The 16278-nt window shown below is 46.0% G+C and overlaps 1 protein-coding gene across 2 annotated transcripts in view; it reads left to right on the plus strand.

Moving 5' to 3' along the window:
* The window catches only part of PPIE (peptidylprolyl isomerase E), a 247697-nt gene that overhangs the window by 113907 nt on the left and 117512 nt on the right, over positions 1-16278 (plus strand). Inside the window, exon 4 of one of the 2 annotated variants that reach the window (XM_069622413.1) lies at positions 2060-2086. The exons of the other annotated variant lie outside the window; for it this stretch is intronic. Coding sequence (XP_069478514.1) covers positions 2060-2086 — 27 coding nt within the window. The remainder of the gene's footprint in view (positions 1-2059; positions 2087-16278) is intronic. 2 annotated transcript variants of the gene reach the window in all.

Genomic DNA, 16278 nt, shown 5'->3' on the forward strand with positions numbered 1-16278 from the left:
TGGTTCATCCTACCCTCTGATGGTGAAGGGTTGTCTACCCTCAGAGAATGATGGTTCATCCTAGCCTCTGATGGTGAAGGGTTGTCTACCCTCAGAGAATGATGGGTTACCCTACCCTCTGATGGTGAAGGGTTGTCTACCCTCAGAGAATGATGGGTTACCCTACCCTCTGATGGTGAAGGGTTGTCTACCCTCAGAGAATGATGGGTTACCCTACCCTCTGATGGTGAAGGGTTGTCTACCCTCAGAGAATGATGGTTCATCCTAGCCTCTGATGGTGAAGGGTTGTCTACCCTCAGAGAATGATGGGTTACCCTACCCTCTGATGGTGAAGGGTTGTCTACCCTCAGAGAATGATGGTTCATCCTAGCCTCTGATGGTGAAGGGTTGTCTACCCTCAGAGAATGATGGTTCATCCTACCCTCTGATGGTGAAGGGTTGTCTACCCTCAGAGAATGATGGGTTACCCTACCCTCTGATGGTGAAGGGTTGTCTACCCTCAGAGAATGATGGGTTACCCTACCCTCTGATGGTGAAGGGTTGTCTACCCTCAGAGAATGATGGTTCATCCTAGCCTCTGATGGTGAAGGGTTGTCTACCCTCAGAGAATGATGGTTCATCCTAGCCTCTGATGGTGAAGGGTTGTCTACCCTCAGAGAATGATGGGTTACCCTACCCTCTGATGGTGAAGGGTTGTCTACCCTCAGAGAATGATGGGTTACCCTACCCTCTGATGGTGAAGGGTTGTCTACCCTCAGAGAATGATGGTTCATCCTACCCTCTGATGGTGAAGGGTTGTCTACCCTCAGAGAATGATGGGTTACCCTACCCTCTGATGGTGAAGGGTTGTCTACCCTCAGAGAATGATGGGTTACCCTACCCTCTGATGGTGAAGGGTTGTCTACCCTCAGAGAATGATGGTTCATCCTAGCCTCTGATGGTGAAGGGTTGTCTACCCTCAGAGAATGATGGGTTACCCTACCCTCTGATGGTGAAGGGTTGTCTACCCTCGGAGAATGATGGTTCATCCTAGCCTCTGATGGTGAAGGGTTGTCTACCCTCAGAGAATGATGAGTTACCCTACTCTCTGATGGTGAAGGGTTGTCTACCCTCAGAGAATGAGGTTCATCCTACCCTCTGATGGTGAAGGTTTGTCTACCCTCAGAGAATGAGGTTCATCCTAGCCTCTGATGGTGAAGGGTTGTCTACCCTCAGAGAATGATGGTTCATCCTAGCCTCTGATGGTGAAGGGTTGTCTACCCTCAGAGAATGATGGTTCATCCTAGCCTCTGATGGTGAAGGGTTGTCTACCCTCAGAGAATGATGGGTTACCCTATCCTCTGATGGTGAAGGGTTGTCTACCCTCAGAGAATGATGGTTCATCCTAGCCTCTGATGGTGAAGGGTTGTCTACCCTCAGAGAATGATGGTTCATCCTACCCTCTGATGGTGAAGGGTTGTCTACCCTCAGAGAATGATGGGTTACCCTACCCTCTGATGGTGAAGGGTTGTCTACCCTCAGAGAATGATGGGTTACCCTACCCTCTGATGGTGAAGGGTTGTCTACCCTCAGAGAATGATGGGTTACCCTATCCTCTGATGGTGAAGGGTTGTCTACCCTCAGAGAATGATGGGTTACCCTACCCTCTGATGGTGATGGGTTGTCTACCCTCAGAGAATGATGGGTTACCCTACCCTCTGATGGTGAAGGGTTGTCTACCCTCAGAGAATGATGGTTCATCCTACCCTCTGATGGTGAAGGGTTGTCTACCCTCAGAGAATGATGGGTTACCCTACCCTCTGATGGTGAAGGGTTGTCTACCCTCAGAGAATGATGGGTTACCCTCCCCTCTGATGGTGAAGGGTTGTCTACCCTCAGAGAATGATGGTTCATCCTAGCCTCTGATGGTGAAGGGTTGTCTACCCTCAGAGAATGATGAGTTACCCTACTCTCTGATGGTGAAGGGTGTTGCTCCCTCTGACGATGGTTGTTTGCACTGACCTAGCTCCCGCTCTCGTGCAGTGACACTGATATTTCCTCTTGCTTTCTCTTCCTGCAGGATGCTGTTGCAGCGATTGATAACATGGTAAGGTGTTGCTTCTTCATTCTTTTAGTTCACACCAAAGTTCTGTTTAATTGAAGGTAGGAGGTCCACGCTGTAAGCGACTCAGTTCATTGTGTGAATTTCATTTATTTTGGATGAATCCTATCGTGCATAAAATCATGAATAGTATCTCAAATATTCAAACATCAAGTTTATGTGAAATAGGAAATTACATGTGTCATTATTGTACATACAAAAGCAATAAAGACAGATAATATATTTGCAGGACAAAATAGACAAAATGCACGATAAAACAGTGACAAGAAAAGAGATTCTACATGTACAAGTGATATATATTCTTTTTGATCTATGTTATTGTATTGCAAAGGGTATTTGTCATAATACCCTCACTTTTGCTCGGTAAATGAATGCTGATGCACTCGGTCTGCCCCCCTAAGCAACCTAGGTTTCTAAGCACTATAATACATGTGATGGGGGTGGGGGGGCTTGTGGGCATGCCTGGTTGGGGCCAATCTAGAGTTCTAAAGAAAAGTGGTCCACGCAATTCTCTGTATTGCTTTTGTATGCGCAATAACGACACATGTCATTTTCTATTTCACATAAACCTGATGTTTGAATATTTGAGATCCTATTGGTGACTTTTTGCACTCAATATGATTAATACAAAATAATTGAACTTCACATAATGAATTGAGTTGTTTACAGCGTGAACCACTTTTCTTAATAACTCTATATTGGCCCCAACCAGGCATGCCCAGAAGGGGCCCTCCTACCAGGAGCATTATTAAATGAAGGTAGGTTGCACAGATTATCCATGACTCCTCACCCAATTCCTTCTAAAAAAAACTCTTTTTAAATTCATTTTCTCACCACACCGCCAAACCCTGCTTTTATCTTCCCACGGATTGACCTCTTGTTGGGGAGAATTTTCATTTCTGAGCTAATTCCATTCAACCTTAGAGACCCCCAGTTCTTTTGCTGGACTTCAGGACTTTTTTATTTTTACCCCAGAGTGAGTGAGAACTTTTTTTTCACTCGTGTGTTTTTACCTGATTTGGATTTTATGTGTTCACTGGTTTTGGAGTCTGACAAACTCCATAGGCATCACCCTTTGTATGGTGACACACAGCACCTTCAGTGCAGTGGCACAGGGAAGTCCTTTGGATTTCTCATAAGGTTTAAATACCTTCTCTTGGGTGAACTACTGTTCCCAAGAGCAATAAAGTGAAATTGACTTCACTTACCTTTTCCTATGTAGTTCCAGTGCACCCCATCTCATGGGGCAGTACTGGGGAGTTACTTAGCCTCTTTTGTCCTACTTACTTATGTAACATGTTTGATGTTACCCTCACACATTTAATGGCTGATGGCAGTGGTTTAATTTTCCTACCATTGTACGTTTTCCCCGCAGGCTAAATCCTCAGCTGCAGTATTGCACCCATGGGTGCCCATTTTGTCAAAATGACCCTGGTCTTCTTTTTTCACCATTTCTTGCTTGTGAGGTCTTTCTTGGGTTTTACGCTGCATGACAAACCAGGTTTAACCCTTTTGCTTGTTTTGCCTTTGGTGGGCTTCCGTGCTGAAACCCGCCTCCGGCTCCAGTGTGTCTGGCATGGCAGGATACGAGGGAGGCGCCCGAAACTCCATGTCCTTAGTCTCCTTGGTTACCTGAATACACCCAGTCGTGATTGGCTGGCTGTCCTTGTAGGACAGCCACCCTGCTGTGTGAATGACAGCTAGGATGTGAATGAATGGGAGAAACTTGCATAAAAGGTGAGGTCTCTTGAACAGAAGGTAGAGTCGACCACTGGAAGAAACATCTGACGAAAGAACTTGGAAGAGAAGCTTGATGTACCCTCCTGGACCGTTGAACAGCCAATTGAAGCCCTGCTGTAGTGCTGAAGCTCCAACTTCATATCAACTAGAGAAGCCTGGAACAGACGACTTCTTCCCTTGGGATGGTGGGACCATGCGAACCCAAGACAAACTTGACTGGAACCCCTCTCCCTGCTAGCTGTACTTCTTTGCTGCAGCTGGAACCGAGTGCCAGGGGACAGAAACAAGTGCATCATCTTTTAGCCGGAATCGATCTCCAGAAAGATCGTGAGGACCCTCCCGAAGCAGGACAACCCAAGCCTGAGACACCTCAACAGAGTGCTGGACCTCAGAAGCAAGGTGAGCCCATAAGGTGTCCAAGAACCGCAGTGGTGCTGTTTGCCGGTAGCTGAAACCGCAAAGTGTTGCTGATTTGGAAAGGGCCCATTGACGCCACTGCCGACCTTCGAACTGGAGTGCAGGAGTCCTGCAGACGTCCTCCCTCTTGTCCCCACGACTGAGGCCCAGGATCCCAGAAACTGCAGGACTGCAACCAGAACAGAAGCCAGCTGTTTCTTCTTCCAACCTAAGGTACTGTCTTGACCAAGGGATACTTACCTCTTTTGTCTGTAGCTTGCTTGTTCTCACTGGAGACAAGTAGTGGGTGCCCTTTGTAGAGGTGCTTGCAGCTTTGCCTTTCACAAGCCAAACAGCTTGTGGCCCAACAGTGATTCTATTTCTACAAACTCTCTAAATAACATTGTGCAAGACTTGTGTGCTATCTGAAGAAGTGCCTCAGCTCCCTAGACATTGTTTCAATTGACTTTGGCTGTCTTGGCTCACTGCAGACTCTTCTGGCCCATTGACTTTGGTTCTAACTATTCCTCATAGGTGGTACATAAGTGTAACTTGTATTGCTGGGAAAGGTCTAACCTAGACTTAATTGGAAAGATTACAAAGTATTCACATATTTTGAGACCCGGTTAATCTATTTCCTTCCCTCACCTGTTCCGTTTACTCAACCTCAGTATTGCATTAAGTGTCTGTTCGGACCGTTTTTCTGAAGTCCAACTAAGGGCTTAGTAAAACCTTTCAAATTAGGCAGTACAAGACTCCACTCTTAGTATAAGGCTGTAGCACCTGAGTTCATCGTAGCGTTGACAGAGCAGCCAGGGTGATCTTAGGAGGGAGAGAGGGCTGTAGAATCAATACAAGTGAAATTGTAATACAAATGACCCAAAGAAACACTGAAACACTTTGCATTGTAGAAATAAAGGATTTATTTAAATACGGGTAGGCCCAGATAAATCTAGGGGTAGGTAAGCACTAAAACAGTATATGAAATAACAGTATAAAAACACAACACTATACTTGAAAGTACACAGACCCAAGTATAGACCTTATTTTGAAATACCTAATAGTAGTTCTAGGGAAGTCAAAACCTTTTCATACACATTCAGTATAGGTCACGCCTATTCTTGGGGAGTAAAAACCAATGGTTACTTTTTACAATTGCATTCAGTAATGCAAGGGCAGTAGACCCTCCATTTTTGTAATGATTCTCGGTACAAATCACTTAATCAGTCAACTGGACAATATACTTTTGGTGAATAGTGGAACATTTATTCTAGGTGCAGTAAAAACCTAAGGATGTAATATACAATTACAGGTGCTTTTGAAATCAGGGAACCCCAGATTGAGGTAAGCAGTAACTCCTGTAACTTATTTTGGATGGCACACAGCTATCACATGGTAAGTAAAACCCACATACTTTGTTTAAACTCACAATAAAGGGGAAAAGTAAAACCCAATGTCACACTTTACTGAATGACTCAACGTTATTCTAGGTAGGCAACAGCCTAATACAGACTTATTAAGGAGTGTCTACCAGCAAGTCAGGGGAAGAAAGACCCAGTTGGGGGACACATACAATTATCCTCTAAGGACTAATCTGGTGATACCTACACTTTACTTTTGGGAAATGGCACAACCTAATCGCAGGAGAGTAAAATACCTTCACATCTACTTTCCATTAGACGGGCAAAACAGTTGCTAAGGAAGAAAGATCAGTAATAACTTTTGTAACTGTTTACTCTTAGAATTACAGTTACCAAACAACTAAACACGTATTTTCTTTTCTAGGCAGAAATCCCAATCCCTTCAAAGTCTTTCCCTTATTCTTGGAGCATGAGTGTTCTGTGGCAGAAGGGGGGGGGGTCACTAGGACAGGCAGTGTCAGAATAGGTTCTTTAGTAGCAAAGTCAGGGTTCCTTGGATAACTCTGCAAACAGGTAAGTACTTTAATTCATAGTTGGAAGAAGGTCCAGGGGCTTCGCAGAAGACAACCTAGCAGGATTATAGCAGTGGGACTGAGTGCACTGGATGAGAGGCCTTCCCATCACAGAAAACAGCCCACAGCTATGCAGAAATCCTAACGGGTTTAAGGTAAGTACATCCCCAAGCCAACGAACTACCTCAGCATTGAAGAATATTTTGCAGCAGGAGAACTTCAGGGTCTGCAGCCAAATAACCGGTCAATGGATTCCTTGTTGTGGTGACTGAAAACAGGGATCGATGAAGAAGGCTCTAGGCAAGGTGTCCCTCACGGCAGAATGTGGTTCTGCGGATTTGGCGCCTTTTCAAGGAGCACAGAAGAAGACAGAAAATCGCAGTTGAATTCTCGCCATTACAAAGGTCCAGCACCCTGTTGAGGGGACTTTCTGGACTCTGTTCGTGTCTCTGTAGATCCACCAGGATGCCCACGAAGTTTCAGTGGGATTCGGAAGACCGTGCACTGCATGGTGACTTGAGGTCCCGGGTTATTGCAACAACGCAAGGTTGCAGCAACACGTGGAATGGCTCAAAATGCAGGTCATCTCGAGTCTAGTGGGTCTCACCAGGCTCTGCTCTGGGTCGGGGTCGTCATTTTCGGAGTCCCCAGGTCGGTTGGACGGAAGGGCTACAGCAGGCTCCGGCTACACATCAGGCTCTTCGGTCGCTGGAAATCGTCTCTGCCGCTTTTCCTTCACCATCCTCTTCGGTTTAAGTTCCAGTGGTCGACATGTCTTCAGCTTCGAGATTCGCAGTATTTATCAGGAATTGCAACACAACCTCTGCATTCTCTCCCCGCATTTTACAAGAAGGGGCAGTCTGGTTGTCCAATCAGGACAGCCATCTCCCCCACTGGGATTTGTACCGATTCAAGCAAGGCTTAAGACAAAGGGCTGGGGAGTTTTGGACTCCTCCCTCACTCCCTGCCCGCACGGACAGACTGGAGCCTGGGCGGGGAATCCAGGGGACTCCTGCTGAAGATAAAAATCACACAAAGGAATTTCCCGCCCTGGATGTCAGGGGAAGGAACAAGAAACACTAAAATGGCGAATATAGAAGACGGGGGCCATTTTGGTAAAAATGGACACCCTTGGGTCCCTTTTCTGTAGCTGTGAACACAGCCCACGGTAAAGGTGCACCAAATTAATACAAGGTATCACTGCCACCAGCCATTGAAGGTAAGCTTGTCACTGTAACAGAATTGTTACAGTTTGAATGTGAAAGGGGATACTTTGTATCTCCCCAAACTCCACATAAGGTGTGGTGTGCTGGTTTCACCTAACAAAATGTAAAAGGGATCCAAAGATCCTTTCTACCCTTGGGAACTGTAGTTCACGCAAGTTTAGCACAAGAAAGTTAAATGGGGAGCCCCTAGGGCAACCCAGAAACAACAGGCACTTATTGCCAATAAGTTGTTAAAGAGGATAACTTTCTTTGTCTCTGTCTAACCAGGTCATGGCCGTGTGCCGGTGCACCCACCACCAGATCCGAATCCTCAAGAGGGTCATGCCCATGATCCCGGAAGCCCTCCGTCCCCCTGCGGTGGCCGCGCTAGTCCTTACACGACTGGACTATTGCAATTCGTTCCATCTGTCTCAACCTATCGGCCTTATACATCGCCTTCAGCGTATGCAGAACCTTGCTGCTATGGTGCCCACATCACGCCAGTGCTTCGCCAACTGAATTGGCTCCCGGTGAATCAGCGAATTCATTTTAAATCACTGTGCATTGTTCATCGGACAATCCATGGTCAGGAAGCCAAATTCTTGCAGTTTAAATTCACCCGCTACCTTCTGGACCGGGACCTCCGTTCTGCTACTTCTAACCTTCTTACTGTCCCTAGGTTTAACCGGGCAAGGTTCGGAGGTAGAGCCTTTTCTGTCACTGCGGCCAAACTTTGGAACACCCTCCCTTCATCTGTTAGAGATACGGCTAACCATCTTGGATTTAGAAGAGCGTTGAAAACTAATCTGTTTTAAGTCTGGCCTTTCCATTGGTCTTCTTCGATTGGGTAGTCTCCTTTCCAGCGCCATGATGCCTTTGGGCGAACGTGCGCTTTACAAGTGTTAATAAGATAACATAAAAATACACTATGGAGAGTCTTAAAAATGACACCCACAAAAGAGTTAAAGATTATGTGAGTGTGGAAAATGGTTCCCACTCAATGAGGTATTATGGAAAAATATCCCATTAGTAAAGCAAAATGTTCTGGGGTTGAACCAGGAAAGGAAGATTTACCAGCTCTGTGGAAATCTTACCTAACAGTGTCAAAAGTGATATTGCAATTTCCACAGTGTCCTAGCAATTGAAGTCCCCTTAGGGTGTAAGAAGTGTGTGTGTGACATCCCAAAAGGGCATCTACTTGCTTATCTTAAATCTGAGTAAGTGTTATGAAGTGCATTTTTATTGTTGCATAGAAAGAAGGCTTTCTAAAGAAGGCTTATTTTAAACTGACTGCTAAATAAATAAATATATATTTATTTTACTAGATAGCCTACTTGTTATTGTGAATCTGTGTTACATCTCTACAGCTCACATTTAACCCTCATGAGAAGTCTGGCTGCTCAGTCACTCTACCAACTTGTGGAGTACAGACCTATACCAATAGGTTGGTTACCTCTTTCCAAGAGGACAAGGCTGGTGTAGTCTCCCACAGGGTTACAGTGATGCTGGAAATGCATCAGAGGGACAGGGACTCTGAATCCTTGTCCTTTATTGCTTAATCATGTATGTCCGGACTTGATTTCCACACAAGAGTTCATGTGGGACTCCTGGCGGTGCAGCTCTTCCTGTATTTGGTTTGGTGAATAGACCCTTGGGATACCCTTATGGCACCCATGATTGCGAGTACGACCCTGTACTCCTAGTGTATGTTTTTGGGCACCTGCTTGTGGCCCACAGAGCAGGGTACTGGCTGGTGGCAGCTCTGTGCTGAATTGACAGGTGCTTTGTGCGCCCTCCATTTTTGTATGCCCAGGCCTTGTCATTGGGATCAGTAGATTCCTGATGGAGACAAGATGGCCCCCGGGGCCTCTTGCCGTCCATCACCTGTTACCTTGGTTTTCCCAAAGTCCCGGGAAGCCCTGACTCTGTCCCTTCCCCCGGACTGACTGTTGGGTGGAAGTTCCATGTATGATATTGTGGGGAAGTGCTGACCAGACTGGCTGGAGTCTTCCCAATGACCGGATGTTGTGGGTACGCCCATGGGGTGGGACCTGGGTGAATGGAGTGTGTGACAAATATGCATTCTGTGTTATGGGTTTCTAGTATCTGGTGTTTGACACAATGGATGAGACAGCCCTGCCCGAAACTGGTATGAATGCAGTGTGTAGTGCTAAATGGCAGAGTGCTTGTCCGAATCCAGATTCTGTGTTGCGAGTGTCTGGATGTGGAAGAATGGCCTGAATGCACCGTGCGACTGATTGGCTGCCTGCCTGAATGCCCTTCTGAGTGATTGGTTGCGTGAGTGTGACCCAGCAGAGTGAATGGGAGATCAACTAGTTTATCCGGGAGCCTCTCTCTGCTAGAAATCGTTCAGAAGCTGAAGTTGATACTTGATGCTTACTCTCGAAGCTGATCCGGAAGAAGAAAGTGAACCGCTGGTGCTCTGTGTAATCCGAAAGCCAAAGCTTCCTGGTAGACAGACCTACGAAAGGCTGCCAACCGGAGAAGGGGACCGCCGAGGAGAACGACGAGAAGCACCGGACAGCCGTCCACCATCGACGTCCGCTGTCGCCAACCGGAGCCGCTGTGCTCCTGTTTGCCTAAGAACCTTTGATCCAAGGACTCTCTTGTTCATCATCGTTGACCGTTTTCATCCTGCTGGAGAAATTTGAGGCCGCCGACGACCGAGGAGTATCCGCCGGTGGGTTTCCCGCCACCCAAAGACCACAGAACCGCCAGATGACTCGACGCCCTTGCTCGGCCAAAGTTCTTCATTAACTCTCTGCGGCAACTAACCATTGTTGTCGAGGTGCACCGCACGCCTCCCCTGTTGCAGGATGTTCTTGATCACTCGTCAACGAGCACCGCAAGGACCGAAGCTGCGGCCTCAACGACAACGTTCACCCTTTCTTCATCTCGGAAGTTCGACCCGTGGCTCCCGCTTGAAAGGGAGCGCACTCAAGAAGGGCCCGTCGAGTCCCCGATGAACTCTACAACACGAGGTACGTTTGGGTTTCAGAACTATAGAAGAAGAGAAGACTCGAATAGACAATACATGGACAGGGTTTGTACTATATATCTTTATTTACAGGTTGCCCAGGTGGGGGGAATCCTCATACGGAACTGTACCTAGGGGTAGGGGCTCAGTATTCTGCCAATTGTCTAACCAACTGGTCTTCCTCCTAAGTCTATGGTTCATATTGTTTTGCTGTGTTGATTCGAATGCTATTTGTACGGAGTAAAGTTGATGCATTTTAATGGAATCAGAGTAAGAGTGGTACCACCTATAACTGTATATATTTACCATTTTAGAATTGTCGGAGCACAGTGTATTATTGTGATAGTGTATATAACGTTGAACCTTATTTATATATAATATATTATAAGACTGTTTAACTAATAAAGTGTGTGGACATTCCTTTGTGGGTGCTTGGAGATTACACTGTACTTAAGAACCAGCCCACATCACCTCCTGAGAAGCTAGGCCTTGGTACCTCAACCAGGTACCAATAATCGAGAATCTTGGCTGGGGTCCTCTGTGCCTCTCCTCTGCCGTATAGAGAGCAGGAGTACAGACACCCCCCCCGTGCGCAGTTGTTTTACAGTTACTACATACAGTCTTGCCTAACAGGGGGTACTTAGCTCGTGCTGTCTCACTTGAGACTTGCACCTGCTTACTTTGATTTCAACCCCCTTTGCACAGGCTTACCAGCGTGTGTCCCTACAAGTGATTTTTCTGAACTCTCTAACTTTTTGCAAGACTTTTATCAAAGAAGTACATTGTTAGGGAGAATTCTCAGAAATGTGCTAATTCCTCTCTGCCTTAGAGACCCCCAGCACTTTGCTGGACTCTAGGACTTTTTAATTTTCAACCTGGAGAGAGTGAGACATTTTTCCCACTCGCTCATGTAATTTTCTGTGATCTAACGGTGTTTCTGTTTTGGTTGTGGAGTCTGGCAAACTCCATAGGCATCATCTTTACATTGTGACCTTCAGTGCAGTGGCACAGTGAAGTCTCTTAGATTTCCCAAAGGTTAAAATACCTTCTCTTGGATAAACTACTGTTACCAAGAGCAGTAAAGGGAAATTGACTTTACTTACCGTTTGTAACTTTCTAGTCCCAGCACACACTATCTTACAATAGGGTTCTGGAGGGGTGACTTAGTATCCCCTTTGTGTAGTTTCTCAGGTAAAATGTTTGTTACTCTTTCTACAATTAATGGCTGGTGGCAGTGGTTTACTTTTTACTACCATCGTGTGTTTTTACCACTGGCTGCATTCGCAGCTGCAGTAAAGCACCCATGGGTGCCCATTTTGTCAAAATGGCCCGGTCTTCTTTTTATGCCATCTCCTGCTGGAAAAGGTCCTTCTTGAGATTTACTCTGCGCGCCAAACCTGGTTTGGTCCCTTTGTTTGCTTTGTCTTTGGCGTGATTCACAAGTGAAGCCTGCCTCTGGCTCCAGGGTGTCTGGGGTGGGCAGGAAGTGAGGGAGGTGCCCGAAACTCCCTGTGCTTAATCCCCTTGGTTACAGGAATGCACCCAAAGGTGATTAGCCGGCTGGCTGTCCGGCAAGTACAGCCACCCTGCTGTGTGATTGACAGCTAGGCTGGAATGAATGGGAGAAACCTGCATTAAAGGCCAGGCTTTTTGGCTTGGAAGGCAGAGTCGACCACTGGATGAAGGAATCCGAAGAACTTGCAAGAGACGCCTGCTGCAACTCCTGGACCGTTGGTTTGCCCGGTGAAGCCCTGCTGCCGTGCTGAAGCTCCGAATTTGCCTCCACTAAAGAAGCCCTGTAAGGATGACTTCTTCCTTTTAGTTGGTGGGACCAATCAACTCCAAAGTGAACTTGATGGACATCTTCTCGGAGCTGGCTGTACTTCCACTGCTGCTGCTGCTGCTGGAACCGAGGTGCCAGGGAGAGGAACACCAAACGGGAGTGTATCACTTTTAGGTCTGACCCAAGCTTGTGGAAGATCCTCCGGACTCCCAGTAAGCAGGACTGACCAAGCCTGAGCCACCACAAGAGTGCTGGACCCCAGATGCGAGGAAAGTCCAGAGTGGTATCCGAGAGCCTGCAGTGGTGCTATTTGCTGGGACGTGAGGAGCTGAAACCGTGAAGTGACGCTGAATAGAACTTGATCCTTTTCTGTCGCTGACCGTCCCGTTGTTTTGCAGGGGTCCCCAGAAGTCCTCCCTCTTGTCCCCACGACTGAGGCACAGGAACAAAAGGATCCGCAGAGCCACACAGGAACAGAAGCCAGCTGGAACCATTTCTTGTTACCAAATGTACTGTACAGTCCAAGAGAACTTACCTCTTGTTGTTGTAACCTTACTTAATCTCAGTTGAGCCTTGTCTTGGTTGCTTCTCTAGAGTTGCTTGCATCTTCTGCCTCTCACAAGCCTCCCAGCTTGTGGCCCTACTTTGATTTCTTCTTTTCTACAAAGACCTCTAAAACATTGTGCAAGACTTTTATTTGCCTGCAAGTAGTGCTTCAGCTCACCTAGACTTTTGCCAACTTAACATTGGCTGGTCTGGCTCCTTGAATGGCCCTTCTCTCCTCTGTTTGTGTCTTACCTTCCCTCAAGGAAAGGGTTAATTTACTTTGCATTGGGGGGTTCAAAAGTACTTACCTGCTTCAGAATATTTGTGTGATCTCTTGTTTTATTCTGAAATCTCTTTACTTTAACACTCCTTTTAGTATTGCTCTAAATGTACCAGTGATATATTAATGTCCACAGTGTCTTAGCTATTGAAGTCACCTGAAGGTGTAGGTTGTGTCCGTGGACCATCCCAAAAGGCTCTTTACTGATTTAAAAGCTAAGAGTGTAGAGTATTGAAGAGTATTTGTGTGTTACTATTATATTGCTCCCTTCTGAAGTAGGCTTATTCTAACTGACTGATAAATAAATTAATCATTGTTTATTCAAGAAACCTTGAGTGTAAGAGTTTATTTGGATACTTGTCACTGTGAATCTCTGTGTAACTCCCCTATAGCTCACATTGACCCCTCTTGAGATAAGCCTGGCTGTGTAGTACAGACTTCTACTAAATGTTGGGTTTCCTGTACCTGTAGTCAGTTGTTTGTAGTGTTCCCAAAGGTACTGCATGCAAACTTTGCCTAACACCTGAAGTAATCTGCTGTTTTGTAGCAGCCAAGTTCACAAGGCTGTTCCTTCAGTGTACAGAAGATGCAGCACTGTTTAACCAAGAACTGTGCAAATGATAAACGAAATTGTGGGTAAAAATAAAACTACTTTTAATTTAAAATAGTGTGCTTTTTTGTGGAATTTTGCAGTGTTCAGTGATGAAAGGCAACGTTAAAGAATTGAAAACCCAAAGCCTTTTCTTACTCCCACGTTGTTGGGATGCTTGTTGCATAAGGCTTATGGGAATTCAGTATTCATTGCCCAAACTCTAAAAAACATTCCCTGATCGATGGGAACCATTGTAGGAGTGGTGACCGGAGCTGCACAATGGGTACTTGTTCTCTTAAAAAGAAGTTGTTTCTTAATTTGGCATGGAACATTGCCGCTTCACTTGCCTGGGTTCATACAGAGACTGTCCTCCTCTGCCTGGAGACTATCACTTGCCAAAACATCCACTTTGAGTGCCTTGTTTGGTTCTGCCCAGTTTCTGCCTAGCCAACAAAACGTAAGGCTTGGTTCGGCAAAGAGCGCCAAAGCCCAGGAATTTCCTTTTATTAAAAGTCGAAATGAAAATGCACACGGGTTTGCTGAAGAATGCCGACAGTCGTGGCCGGCCCTAGGATTTGCAGGGCTCTGACGGCAAGAGATGTCTGGACCCCCTTATTTTCATAAATGGTGACATCCATACATAAAATATCATAGAATTAGTCTTTAATGCCAAAAGGTATCATCGGAAGTTAAATAAAGACACGTTTCCATGAGCAGGAGCCAAAGACACTGTGACTTCCAGTGTATGAATTGTCACTGTTAATATCTACCTATGTGGCAATATCAGGATTGAGACAGTGTGAGCTGAATACCTTACACTACTAATGTTGGTAGATGGGCATAGTGAGATAAAAGGATTTGCCTGTGAGCGCACACACTCTGGTTGAGTGGTGAAGCCGGGATTTAAGACCATTCTGCAATTCCTCTGTGTTTGACTTTTAACAATTCTCTTTTATAAAGAAGACTTGATAAGTGCGCACACCATGGTAAGGTAAATCCTTATGGAAATATGTTAGGCAAAAAGTGCACAATTGTGGCATTATTACCCCCTCAGCCCCCACACACATCTTGACTGGGTGACTACAAATATCCGAATGCAAGCCAGCTGAAGACACAAACATGGCCTTCTGGGTTTTTAAAAAGGTACTTTCAAGACTTAAAGGGTCATAGCACCCTAAAAGGTAATGTGTGAAAAGGTGACTTACCCGTGTGTGTTTCAATGTTTGTCAAATTCAGGCTTCATACATGATGTGATGAGAATATTACACTCTACCAAAAGTAAACATCAGAAATAATGTAGTTATTTGAAAATGGATTTCTGAGATTGTTTTAATCGACCTAGATTTAGGCAGTTAATGTGTGCTTTGTGTATGCTTTTAGAATAAAAATATCCCTTTGCATGAGTTTCTTAACAGGGAAACGTTAAGAACGTCTTGTCCAAAACAATAGTCTCTTAAATGAGACATCACTTGTAAGTCTCTGCCCCTGTAAAAGCCCTGCTTGAATAAAGAAAGTGATGCATGTCATTTAGGGGCCTGCAGCGTGTGCTGCTGCTGCTGCTGCAAGGTGTTTGTCTCCAGAGAGTTAGGGGCTGGGAGATGGCATTGTGGCCTCACTCAGACAAAAAGACATGCAAGCCTGTACTGAAAGCACAGCCCCTCTTTAAAACAATGATACTTTGCATAGTCAAGGCAAGTACTGGTGCCCGCGAGGGCCCCCCTTACAGCAGGACCCTGGGTCACCTCCCAACCTGCCCATTCCTCAGGCCAGCCTTGCCAGCAGTAGATGAAATTAAAGCTTCTTATGCCAAGTCTGGCGGCTTCGGTGTTGCAAGGAGTCTGGTGAACCGTCCTGTGAGGGGCAAGATTTCAGGCACAACATTCCTCTTTTGCTGTGTTACCCTGTTCTGGCATTCAGTTTCAAGTAGCTTTCACAGTTTAGACATTTTAGCAGTCGCAATCCGATCTACAGCTGGTCTTGCCAGTGATGGCATTGTGCGCCCTTCCGGTCTGCACTTTTTGCCCAATCACATCGCACCAAAGTAGTTTTGACATGATTGCTTCCTCTTTGTAGCCTTAGAAAGTGGTTGAATGCCCTCCCTCACCCCCACATGCTGAGCTCACCCCTGTAGCCCTATCCTTCGGATTCATCTTTTCAGACACGCATCCACTCCCATGAGCGACGGCTAGTTGGTGTCTGTGGAATAGACCACCTCTGACCTAAACTCCTGTGCTTGCAGTCTGATGTGCCTTTGCAAGTAAAATAACACATTCTCCCAGGAGCTTGATTTATTGCCCCAGGCCCTGCAGAAGCCGCACTCGCTTGCAATCCCCTTGTTATGATAGTTCAGCCCTTTAAGGACTGCTATCGGTGGTGAATTGTCCTCTAGGTGCTAGGTTGGCCTTTTTTCTCAAGCCAAATGGCAAGGAATGGAGATCTTTTACCAACAGGAAGGTCTTAAGCTGCCTTTTATAGTTCCAGCGGTGTTTGGTAAAGCATATGTCTGTTGGAGGCACATTCCATAGGTTAATAGTCAGATGGGAGAGAGCTCTGCCTCCCACGCTGGTTGCCTAAACACGTGATAATGATATATGGCATTTGTAACGCGCCTATACACAGGTGTTTCAAGGCGCGACGAGGCAGGGAGGGGAGGAAACAAGGGGAAACAGACAGCGATCCTACTAGGCCAGGTGTCATTCAGATC

Source organism: Ambystoma mexicanum, chromosome 11 (assembly GCF_040938575.1).
Source record: "Ambystoma mexicanum isolate Mex_15411 chromosome 11, UKY_AmexF1_1, whole genome shotgun sequence".
NCBI classification, from domain to species: Eukaryota; Metazoa; Chordata; class Amphibia; order Caudata; family Ambystomatidae; genus Ambystoma; species Ambystoma mexicanum.